At 43.6% G+C, this 12,948-nt stretch overlaps 1 protein-coding gene across 8 annotated transcripts in view; it reads right to left on the reverse strand.

The window, feature by feature from the left end:
* Positions 1-12,948, reverse strand: part of KCNK10 (potassium two pore domain channel subfamily K member 10) — a 154,344-nt gene that overhangs the window by 53,395 nt on the left and 88,001 nt on the right. For all 8 annotated transcript variants that reach the window (XR_014811245.1, XM_013978357.3, XM_084969963.1 and 5 more), the window contains one exon: positions 2,398-2,515. Coding sequence is in view for 7 of the 8 variants with exons in the window: in XM_013978357.3 (XP_013833811.1) it covers positions 2,398-2,515 (118 nt within the window). In the remaining variant the exon portion in view is untranslated. The remainder of the gene's footprint in view (positions 1-2,397; positions 2,516-12,948) is intronic.

Here is a 12,948-nt window from a genome sequence, read left to right on the forward strand (position 1 = left end):
TTATAGAGGACAACAAAGAAAACTTTCCTGAAATAAAACGGACAAAACCTGGTAGTGTTATCGGATGAAAGATTAAGAAGTAATCTTTCCAGTAGCTGAGCAAAAAGATCAAGTCACTTATAACAGGGGAAAAAAAGTGAGCTGCCATCAGGTTTCTCCACAGCCACATAGACATCAGGAGAAAGGAGAGTAACACCAACAAGATCTTTAAAAAAGAACATGTGAGTCAAGGGTTTCATTTCCAGCCATACTGCCCTCCAAGCGTAAGACTACCATTTTGAATGATATAAGAACCCAGGGACTACTGCTCCCAGGAGCCGTTGTTTTGGGGGGGTTGGGGGGGATTTTTGGCCGTATCTGCAGCATACAAAAGTTCCTGGGCCAGGGATCTAACCCATGTCACAGCAGCAACCCGAGCCCCTGCAGTGACGATGCCAGCTCCTTAACCCACTGCACCACAAGGGAACTCCATCCCAGGAGCCATTCTTTATTTTTTTTTATTACTCAAATAAATTTATCACACCTGTAGTTGTATAATGACCATAACAATCCAATTTGACAGAATTTCCATCCAAGAGCCATTCTTAAGGCAACTACTTGAAGATGAATTTCAGCCAAGGAAGTGACGGTGGCAAAAACCACCGTGGAAAAACCATGATGAAAACCACGACTAGAGATGAACCCTGACAATATTCAACTGTAAGAACTACAACTAAAACAAAAGGGAGTATCCTTTTGGCCAGCAGGTAACAGAAGAGAATGTAAAACATCTACTCTGATGTAACAGAATGCTACAATGAGTAATAATTGATAGCGGAAGTTGAGACGCCAAAGTTCCCTGACTATGTGTAATAGCTGAGAGCCAAGAGTTATTATTTAAAGTGAGCAAACATCTAATAGAAGCATATGCATATTTAATAATGTAAAAGTAAACATTAAAAGAACAGGGTCAACTAAAATTGTGTGGTGGAGAAAGAGATGTCATTACCCATAACAGGGAACTAATAGATAAAGTTTAAAGAATAGAACAGTAAGGCTATTATATGCAATTATAAAGCTAACCACTATGACAAATCATTTAACCCCAAATATTAGAAAAAAAAAAGGCACATACAAATACAATAAGACAGTAATGGGTACAGGAAGGAAATAATCACAGATCACCTTATGATCAGTTGTAAAGAGCGTTTACCTACCCAAATAATGCAAATGTCCACTTTTGATCAAATTAGCCTACCTTGGGAAGCTAGGAGGATGGGAAGAGAGCCCTTCTACAGCAGGGAAGGGAGGAAGTAAGAACTAATTCCAATGGGAAGTCAAGAAATCATCTCTAGGGAATTCCCATTGTGGTTCAGCAGACACTAACCCTACTAGTATCCATGAGGATGCAGGTTCGATCCCTGGCCTTGCCTAAGGGGTTAAGGATCGGCATTGCCGTGAGTTGTGGTGTAGGTCACAGACACAGCTAGGATCTGGCATTGCTGTGGCTGCAGCATAGGCCAGCAGCTGCAGCTCCGATTTGACCCCTATCCTGGGAACATTCATATGCCACAAGTGCAGCCCTAAAAAGACAAAAGAAGAGAAGGAGAGAGAGAAATCATGTCTAAAGCAAAATTCGGGAAGTGCAACACACACGTGATATTTAAAGATATGAAGGTGAATCTCAAAATAACCAAGCAAAAGAGGTGAAAGGGATTGCCCCAGGAGATGTGAAAAAAAGAGGGGGCGGGTGGAGACGCTGTTTTTCATAACAAACTTTGTAAAACAGTTTGGTTCTTTCAGGTATAACTTTAATAAACAGTACATTTCTTTTTTTTTTTTTTTTTTTCTTTTTAGGGCCACACTCGAGGCATATGGAAGTTCCCAGGCCAGGGGTCGAATTGGAGCTACAGCTGCCAGCCTACACCACAGTCACAGCAACCCAGGATCTGAGCCTGGTCTTCGACCCACTCCACAGCTCAAAGCAATGCCGGATCCTTAACCCACTAGGCAAGGCCAGGGATCGAACCCGCAACCTCATGGTTACCAGTCGGGTTCCTTACCACTGAGCCACAACAGTAGCTCCAACAGTACAATTTTTTAAAGGAGTCTGGGCTCAACTGAACAATTGGGAGTTCAAATGACCAATTCAGAGATTGATTTTTTACTCTAATCTTTCCGCGAGGTCCCTTCAAACTAAAGGCTCCCTAGTGTTTCATTGTGAAAAATGAGATTCTTCATTCTGCTTTGCCTATTATGGAAAGCCACCACACAACTACTGCGTTAATTTGACAGTGCTTCGTATGCCTCCTTGGAGGCTGCAGCTGCCAGGAATTCTAGGAGAACAAAACCTCGATCATGAGTGCCATGACTCAGAAGGCCCTGAGGAGGAAAAGGTACTGGCAAACGCATGGATACCTATGGTGGTGATGACGGTTCCAGCAAAGAAAAAGGCACTTCCAAGGTCCCAGTGACTGCTGTTGTTGGAAGAGTTGCCTATTGGGCTTACTCCTGCGTTGTCAGCGTCAAGGGCATGCTGCAGAGAAAGAGGGAAAGCATGAGAGTCAGTTAAAAAGTGTACCAAGAAAATGATTTCCTTGCTCAAGAACCTGCAATGCTCTATAAAGGATGCGCTATGTGGATGCGGGGAGCGTCACAAAGTGAAACACGATTGTTAAAGAGATAAGCCCGGGTCCAAATGGCACCACTTATACCAAAGCCCACGGTGTCAAACCTGGACTTAATACTTGACTTGACGTCAGGTTCGACCTTCCCCAGAAATGTCATCTTTTTTGTAAACATTTTTTAATGAAGTATGTTACACTGAACTTTAATGCAGTATACATATTTTTATAATGAAGTTGATTTACAATATTGTGTTAGTTTCAATGTGCAGAAAAGTGATTCAGGGTTGGTTTTTTTTTCCACATTATATTCCATTATGGGTTATTATAAGGCACTGAATATAATTCCCTGTGCTATGCAGTAAACCCTTGTTCCTCATCTATTTTATTGTATCTGTTAATCCTAATTTGTCCCTCCCTCCCTCTCTCCTTTGGTAACCATACATTTGTTTTCTGTGTTTGTGAGTCTGTTTCTGTTTTGTACATAGACTCGTTCGTGTTATCTTTAGATTCCACATATGAGATATCATGTAGTATTTGTCTTTCTCTGACTAACTTCACTAAGTATACTATTCTCTAGGTCCATCCAGAAATATAATCTTAATCAAGCCGTCTGGAATTTTCTGGTCAGCACTAATGAGGTCTCATGGACCCGCTTCATGCCCTAGAGGAAAAAGAGGCAATCTGCATGATAAAATCCCTGCTGTTACTTGCCCCCAAAAGAAGACATCCCGACCCAAAAACAATCCTTTCCTGGAGTTCCCACTGTATTGCAAGGGGATCAGCAGCATCTCTTCGGTGCCAGGATGCAGGTTCAAGCGCCAGCACAGTGGGTTAAAGGATCCAGTGTGTGGAACCACAACTGCAGCCCTGGTCTGGTTGGGGAACTCCATATGCCATGGGCAGCCAAAAAAGAAAAAAGTCCTTTCTTTTCTTTTGATAATAGCTCCCTTGCCTCATCCTTCTTCCTATAAAAACCTTCCATCTTGTACAACTCCTTGGAGTACCCTTTAGTTCCTAGACAGGAAACTTCCCGATTCATAAACTGTTTCATAAAGCCAACTGGATCTTTAAATCCTACTTGGTTGAATTTTTTTAACATCATACACTCACTTAATAAAAATTAGAAAATTAATTTGAAATAGGAAAAAAAAACTAGGCCATATAGTAGGCTGCCATGTATGTAAAATTTGCAGGCATAGGATTTATGCAGTGCTGACACAGGTTGTGCAAAATTCACATGTCTTGTTGTGCATACACACAGAAAGATGTCTGAGAGCTCTGGCATCTAAAGCGGTCATTCGTGGAAGGTAGGATTTCAGTTCCTTTACGCCCTTCCCCTTTCTGCTTTGTTAGAATCGCTTTACATAGAGCTGATTTCAGGAGTTAAGAGCTTGGGCTCCTGGGTCAGACTGTCAGGGCTCTGCTCATTGTCCACCTTAGAACCTCGGGCAAGAGATTTCAATCTCTCTAAGCCCAAATGTCCTCATTTGCAAGCTGGGAAGAATACTACCTTCCCCCTGCTCCCCAGAGTTGTCAAGAAGATCAAATGAGATGATCCCTGCAATACACTGAGTCCAGTGCCCAGCACTGGGGCAAGGTGTAACCAAGAGTAGCCCATTTCATGATGATCATTTCACTGTCCACCAACACACACTCACACACAGCTCCTTTTAAAATAAATGACAATGATGCTATTGGCAGCAACATGGATACAACTAGAGATTCTCATACTAGGGGAAGTAAGTCAGAAAGACAAAGACAAACACCATATGATATGTGGAATCGAAAATATGGCACAATGTACCTCTCTACAAAACAGAAACAGACTTGCAGACATAGAGAACAGACTTGTGGTTGCCAAGGGGGAGGGGGAGGGAGTGGGATGGATGGGGAGTTTGGGGCTAGTAGATGCTATTACATTTAGAACGGATAAGCAATGAGGTCCTACTGTACAGCACAGGGAAGTATATCCAGTCTCTTGTGATAGAACATGATGGAAGACATGAGAAAAATAATTTATACATATATCACAACATATACATAAATATGTATATGACTGGGTCACTTTGCTATACCACAAAAATTGGCACAATATTGTAAATCAACTACACTTTAAATAAAGAATTTAAAATTTTTTTTTTTTGGTCTTTTTGCCTTTTCTAGGGCCGATCTCTCAGCATATGGAGGTTCCCAGGCTAGGGATCTACTCAGAGCTGTAGCTGCCGGCCTACGCCAGAGCCACAGCAATGCAGGATCCTTAACCCACTGAGCAAGGCCAGGGATCGAACCCGCAACCTCATTGTTCCTAGTCGGATTCGTTAACCCCTGAGCCACGACGGGAACTCCAAGAATTTAAATTTTTTTTTAAAAAATAAATGACCAAAATAAAATCAAATAAAAGATAAATGACAATGACTCCTTGCCAGCTCCTTGATTTGGAACTTCATACACCTTAACATTCCCAATGACCGGGCCACATGGATGAGCCAACCTCATCTTACACTGCTGTAAAAGCCTCCAACCCAGGGCAGGACACTCTAGGAGACAGCCCCTCATCCTTCCAGACCTTTGCTTTTCACTCCCATAAAAGTGCCATCCTTCAGGGTCTAATCTGGACTCCACTTCTTCCAGGAGGTCCAGGCTGTGCATGGCAGCCCCTGAGGATACCCCCGGCTTATACTTCTGCACCCCCTATATTTAAGTGGCTTTTGATCACACACTCCCTTGCTAAAAAATCCTTCCTACTCTCAGAATGCACAGAATAAGGTGGAAAAGTCCTCAGCAGCCCTTCCCCGCCTGGCCCCTGCCAACCTCTTTCAGGCCCGGGGGAGTAGGAAGAGACCTCAACCAGGTGAGCAGTGGTGAGGAAGAGACAGGTGGAGCTTCAGAGGGAGGTGTCGGAAATAGGAGCTGCTTCTAGAACAATAAATAGGGACTCCATTCCCTGAACAAAACTGTAATGACCCCATGTGGATATTGCCAGACACGATTAAATATTGAAATGTGATTATATTTATCCTAAATAATGCCCACTAAGCTTTGTTAAAACAGGCACACGGTGGTCGCCACAAATTAGATTACAACTGAAAAAGTCAATCATTGTTATGTTTTGCCTTCATTAATCTGCAATAGTTCAACTCATCAGACCAGGGATCAGCAACCTTCTTCCATAAAAGGCCCGATAAGTAAATATTTTCGGCTTTGTGGACCACATATGGTTTCTGTTGCATGTTTTTCTTTTCTTTCCCTTTTATGACCCTTTAAATATGCAGAACCATTCATGGCTGGTGGGTTGTCCAAAAAACAGGCTATTGGTTGGATTTAGCAAATCCCCCTGGACAACTGACTGGACAATAAGAAAAAGAGTCTCTTTTAAGTCTTGAGTTGATCCATTCCTGCCTCTAAGAACATGAAATATTATATTGGCCACTGTTTCGAACATAAACCGCGGCATCCCAGAATTTGAAATCCAGGTGCATGGGAGGTGTCTTTGTTTGTGGTTTAAATCGGCCTAATTGACATCAATCACTTACTTGCTGGAGGCTATGCAGGTCTCTGCTTTCGAGAGAAGACAGATGGAGAGTCCTTTCTGCTGGTAAAACATCCATTTCCCTACACTGTGATTGCCATCAGACCAAAGCAGGGCCTTCAGTAGTGTTTATATGCTCATTATCTATTCAGCTCTGATGCCCCCACCTGGAAATAGTCCCCCAGGGACAGTTCTAGGCCCCAGTCACTTAGATGGCATCAAACCATACCCTCAACACCTAATACTTACAACTTCTATGAAGCTGCAAAAAGAGTTTGGGTTCCATCAAGTCTCACTGTGCTGAAAACTGGACAGAAACAACCTAAGCAGACCCAGTGCTGCATATAAAAATACAGATTTGCAGCCAAGACAAGCAGGGATAATTATTTGTTTCATCAAAAATCCAAAGTAAGATTCCTTTTCAAGTCTCTTTTTTAAAAAAATACGCAATTTATAAATATTTAACGTTTACATATGTAACCCTCAAGGAAAGTGTCTATCAGTTGAAAGGAAAGGAAATTAACATTTGTCGCCGGTCTGCATTGAGGCAGGTGCTTTACAAGTGTTTGTTTGTTTTATCCCTTCCTCCACCTGTGTGTTATTTGATTTTATCCTTTTTACAACTCACAAGAAAGTAACATTACACCCCCTCCTTTGGAGATAAAGAAACAGGCCAAGGAAAGTTAAGTAACTTGCCCAAGGTCAAACGGCCAGGAAGTGGAGAAGCCAGAATTCAAGCCCTCACCAGCCCCAAGCCATGGTTTTTGCCCTTTCCTCTGCATCTGGTACCCAGAGCACACTTGTCCTCCCCAAGCCTCAAACTCACCTCCAGCTAGAGATGGAAAAGCCCTGCCATTGTCCAAGAATGTAAGAAGGGACCGCTTCTTTTTTTTTTTGTCTTTTGCTGCTGTTGTTGTTGTTGCTATTTCTTGGGCCGCTCCCGCGGCATATGGAGGTTCCCAGGCTAGGGGTCGAATCGGAGCTGTAGCCACCGGCCTACGCCAGAGCCACAGCAACGCGGGATCCGAGCCGTGTCTGCAACCTACACCACATCATGGCAACGCCGGATCGTCAACCCACTGAGCAAGCGCAGGGACCGAACCCACAACCTCATGGTTCCTAGTCGGATTCGTTAACCACTGCGCCACGACGGGAACTCCCAGGACCTCTTCTTCTTTGAACATGTCAATGGAGGCACCAAACTTTATTTGGCTGCTCAGCATTTTAATTTTAAATTCAAAAGTAAATAAATAAAGATGGGGAAAGGTTGATTTATTTTTTGGTATTGTCTTTTCTAGGGCCGCTCCTGCAGCATATGGAGGTTCCCAGGCTAGGGGTCTAATCAGAGCTGTAGCTGCCGGCCAATGCCAGAGCCACAGCAATGCAGGATCCGAGCCACGTGGGCAACCTACACCACAGCTCACGGCAATGCCGGATCCTTATCCCACTGGTCGAGGCCAGGGATTGAACCTGCAACCTCATGGTTCCTAGTCGGATTCGTTAACCACTGAACTACAACAAGAACTCCATACACTAAGCAGAGAGAGAAAAGAGAGTCCTGAAAAAAAAAGAGGAAGAGAGAAAAGCAAAAGGGAGAAAGAAGAGTCAGCTGAACTCAAAACAATGCCCAGGACTTCTGAAACTCAATTTTAACTTGCTTCACATCTGTGATGTAAATTCCTCTCTCACTCCCCTACATCTTCAGTAAAGTGGGCTATACAAACAAATGCCTTGAGGAAATGGTTTTAAATATAAGGGCTGTCTGTGATGGGCACAGTGGGCCAAAAGGTGATTTAGAACCAAAGTAAGAAGAAAAATAAGGCCACTCACAAGTCAACAAGCTCTTAGAAAGGCTTTAGAGGATCTGCTGTGCCAGGAATGAGGTTTGAGTCTATCCGGATCTTAGAGATCAGAAAACTTCCAGCAAACAACCAGAATTAAAATGAATTAGCAAACTCAGGGTTATATATCTATAGACTATAGGCAGTATAAATGGACTATTATCACCCAAATCAGTAGCATCATTTTTAACTCAAGAATATTTCTGATTGAATTCATAGTTCTACCTTTATTAATTTTCTAAAGTGCCGTCTAGAAACTCAAGGAAAGCCTTTTAAATTAAATGCCTCTGCTTTTAAGCCTTCTTTTTTTTCTTTCCATTCAGACTGCAAAAGTGAAGATAAGCCAGCCCACTAGAAGTGTCCGAGCACGCAGATCATGAAATGACGAAACTGAGCCCTGCACAGCCTGGCTTAAGCGATCAGTTATAGGGTAGAGGTTCGACCAGCATCAGCATCATTTTAAGCCACAATCTCAGACTTAATGAACATCAGGTGTTCACTTCCAAGTTGAACCACTACCAAGTTCAGAGAGGTCTTCTGAGGATCAAAAAGAAAAAATTATATTAGATGAGATGTGAGAGCTTCAAGCTTCTGGGGAAGCATACGAGAAATAAGAAGGTATCACTTTAAAATTTAATTCCACCTCTTTTGAATTTCCTCTTTAGCCCCTAAGTTAGAATTTCCGGTGTCCACCCAGCAAACGATTCATAAATGAATGAATGTTTCGATCAATAATAAATGAGTGAACAAACTAAAATAATAAATGCATGCACATGATCTTCCCAGAGTGTGAGAGGAAAGCAATTTATTTCTTTGCAGTACAGACAAACATAAGAAAGTAATCCAATACAAAGAATTATAATGATTATTCTATTAAAAAAAAAAAAAGGAAGAGGAGAAGGTGATGGTGGCGGTGTGCTGACTTCAAGGAGGACAAGATCTGCACATAAATGGTAGTTGCCAGGGGCTGGAGGGTGGGCACAATGAGGAGATATTGGTCAAAGAGTACAAATTTCTGGTTTTAAGATGAATACGTTCTGGGGATCTAATGCACAGCATGGTGATTATAATTAGTAAGACCATATTCTATAGTATTGTATCAAAAGTTACTAAGAAAAAGCTTAAATGTTCTCACCACGAAAGAGAAATGGTAATTCTACCACGGGGTGGAAGTGTTAGCTCATGCCCAGGTAGTGATCATTTTGTAATATACCAGCGTGTCCAAGCAATATATTGTCTACCTTAAACTTCCACGATGTGATCTGTCAATTATACCTCGAGAAAACTGGAAAAGAAACAAGTAAAAGAATATCTGTCCTTCCTGCCTCCTCCCTCCTGCCACCCCCCAGGCATTAGGACAACCAGAAAGGTATAACAGAGAATCCATAGCCTCTCACAAAATGAGGCAGGTCTAAGGTTGATGTGAAAGAAGAGAAGGGGGGTTAAAGAGCCCTTGGAGGCGCCCCCCCCCCAAGGTCCCCCCCACCCCATGCTATCATCCCATGAGGCCATGCTGGGCTGCGTAAATCACTGCTCTGGGCTGCACGAGACATCATCCTGAGTGTTAGTGCTACCCTGGGATGAGCGATGGCCCTCAGGGGACCACTAACTGTCTGAGGCTTTTCTCCTGTGATCTGTGTACTCGGTGAGATAATCTGTTTCTCTGTTTCCTTATGTGGCACCAAAAAGGAAGACAAACAAAGGCGGAGCAGTAATCACTCACCTTGCCTGAGACTGAAGAATGCAACCAATCGGTGCCATATGCACGGACGCTAATAACCATGGTGAAGGTTCGATTTACTGTCCAAACCAGGACATTTCCAGAGTGAAATGGGCTTTGTTAATAATTATGCTTGGACTGTAGGGCAGGCGTAAGCCAGAATGTGTAGGCAATTTGCTAACAGCTTACACTGCTGGGACAAAAGGAAAGGACCCCTCCCTAGGGCACAAAGGTGATTCTAGGTCTACGGCATTTGTATCTTGAGAGGGCACAGCTGGTAAAGGGATTTATCAAGGAAATTTTAGCTAAGGGTTGAGGCAGGATGAGGGGGTCTGGAAAGTGGTTTCACAAATGTATTCAAAGTGGGCATACTTTCAGCCACTAATGGACAGAAAAGCCACAGCCCCTGGGAGACAGAGAAAGGCAATTGGCAGACCACAGTCATTTCAACTTAAAAGTGCCCCTAAATGACTCACAGCCTTGACAGCAGGGTAGTAGCCGCTTTCCACTTCCTCTCACATTTGTGGCTGAAGGGCCTCAGGTAAGAAGAAGTGGAAGTATGGTATTCATTTGTTCACTGACATTGCTTTCTCTTTCGCCTGCTCAAAAGCATTTCACATACATAAATATTTCACAGCAGCAAAAGTGAATGTGCTAGGGGCTGGGGAGGGGCTATTTTATGTCCAAATGCAAAGCCACGTCGTAAAACATACGTCAAACCACAGTGGGAGGATATCAAAAAGGAACTCTGAAGCAACCCCAGCAAGGCACTTCTTCATTCCAAGAAGACTTCACTTCAGTACAGAAAGGGAACTTAGGAGTTCCCGTCGTGGCGCAGTGGTTAACGAATCCGACTAGGAACCATGAGGTTGCGGGTTCGATCCCTGGCCTCACTCAGTGGGTTAAGGATCTGGCATTGCCGTGAGCTGTGGTGTAGGTCGCAGACGCAGCTCAGATCCCACATTGCTGTGGCTGTGGTGTAGGCCGGTGGCTATAGCTCCGATTCAACCCCTAGCCTGGGAACTTCCATATGCCGTGGCAGCGGCCCTAGAAAAGGCAAAAAGACAAAAAAAAAAAAAAAAAAAGAAAGAAAAAGAGAGCATATAAGCACCCCTTATATTCCTCTTGCAGTTCATAGATCAAGTGCAACTGTCTAGTCTGTGTAAGGTGCTCAATTTCTCTGAGCCTCAGTTTTCTCATCTATAAAATGAGAGACCTGTTCTTGCAGGGTTGTTGCCAGAATTTTTTAATGTATATATGACATCAGGCAGTGTGCCTTGTCATTTCATATGTAACGACATTAATAATAATAGGAATCCTAGGTCCTTACCAGTACACAGATTAACTCAGTTAACCCCCATGGTGACCCATAAGATGGGCATTGCCACGGAACACATGAGACATAGATTAGTGATTGCCTTGCCCACGTGGACATCAAGTGCCCAGGGAAGCTGGCAAGTGGACCCTTTTGTCAACAGGAAGATTATCATCCTAAATGTTAGAAGGTAGCTTTGCTCCACCCTCTGTGTCCTTCTTTCTCCCCATCTCAGACCTGTTGGCCCAGATCCCTGCCTCTGGAGAGCAGGATGGCTGGCTCCCTCCCAGGCATCTATGACAGGTCCAGGGAGAGGGGGACTGACATACGCGTCATCTCCACCTCCCACTGAGGAAGGTGGCCAGGGTGGCCATCAGGCCTGTTCTGGCCTGAGTGCCTTCCTAAGCCACTCACCCCCTCGGAGTCTCCCGCAAATAAAAGCTCACGAAAGCCATAAAAAGGCAAAGAGACAGGCACCTTCAATGCCATGGTGGAAACGATGCTGGTGTTTATTTTCCTGCTGTCCTGGGTATCCAGTTATATGCAAATATTAGCCTTTCCCCGGGTTCCAGGGGGATCCAGGCAGGAGGCTTTCATCAGAGCTTTACAGCCTGGTTATAAATGTAAAGTGAAGGTCACCTGCAGACTGGACAGCATGAGAAGAGAATTTGTTTGAAAAATAAGACAGAGAAACCCAACCTGAGCCAGACGCTAGACAGCACATCCAGAGCCTAGAGTCTGAACTAGCTAGCAGCTTTCCTTGCTACTGCTAGTTGATTCTTTGGGAGGAAATGCTCTAAAACTCAATTCCTTAGCACCTGGGTCTACACCAATGGCATACCTAGCCAAACACCACCATGCGGGACCAAGCCATGTTGCCTTCCAAATTGTGGCTTACAATGTAGAATTAATTTTCTCTCTGACTTTGACTATCACGGAAGGATGAAATAAGAGAGATTTTTAAAGCATCAGATCCACTAAGGAAGCAGGGATACATGTGCATGCTCTGATAAGATCAGTAAACTTTCAGAATAACTAACTGTCACCCCTTCATCTCAGTATGGACTCAACCTGCACAGATTGAATAACAAATGTGCCAACTGATGGAGAAAAATCACCCTGGTCCTAAGGAAAATGTTTGATGTATTCCCCACTCTCTCTGCACTTGAGATTATTCCTATCGAAGATGAACCTATCCAATTTCTGGGGGAAGACTTTTTCTTACTGGGCTACAAAAGCATTTATGGGAGTTCTGATTCATTGACCTATAAGCTAAACCCAAGACAACCATTCTTTCCGTCACCACTGCATTGGAGAGAGCTTGAAATTTAGCCGATGATTAATAACATCATGAAAAAGAGAAACTTCTGCTACCTTGTTTTCATTGTAGCTATTGACTTGTTCTCTTCCTTACTCTGGAGTGAGCAATAGTAATCCCAAGTGAATATGTCATTTTCCGTGGCCCCTTAAAAAATGTGTCCGCTCCTATCATCAGCACATCTCTCCAACAATTACAGTTTCACGTGGGTGCAGACAAGGAAATAAAGACCATCTCGGAGATTTCTTCAAAGAAAGCTCTGGAGCACTCATAAATATACTCATAGGAGCCAGCATTTTCAACCCTCACAAAAACCCTGTAATAGTAACTCCTACCATTATTCTCATTTTAGACGTGAAACAGTGGAAATCACAAGGAACTTTCCCGCTACTGTAGCACTTAGCAAGCCACGGAGCTGACATTGTTACAAGTCCACCCTTTAACTCTGGCCTTCTCCCTGTCTAGCTTGCAAACCTCCTCCTTGGAGTTCCCGTCATGGCACAGTAGTTGATGACTCCAACTAAGGAACCATGAGGTTGCGGGTTCGATCCCTGGCCTCGCTCAGTGGGTTAAGGATCTGGCGTTGCCGTGAGCTGTGATGTAGGTCGCAGACGTGGCT

The sequence above is a fragment of the Sus scrofa genome, chromosome 7 (genome assembly GCF_054392235.1).
Source record: "Sus scrofa isolate SSC_HxYL_T2T_F1_AM1 chromosome 7, Sscrofa_HxYL_maternal_Yorkshire_Landrace_v2.0, whole genome shotgun sequence".
Taxonomy (NCBI): Eukaryota; Metazoa; Chordata; class Mammalia; order Artiodactyla; family Suidae; genus Sus; species Sus scrofa.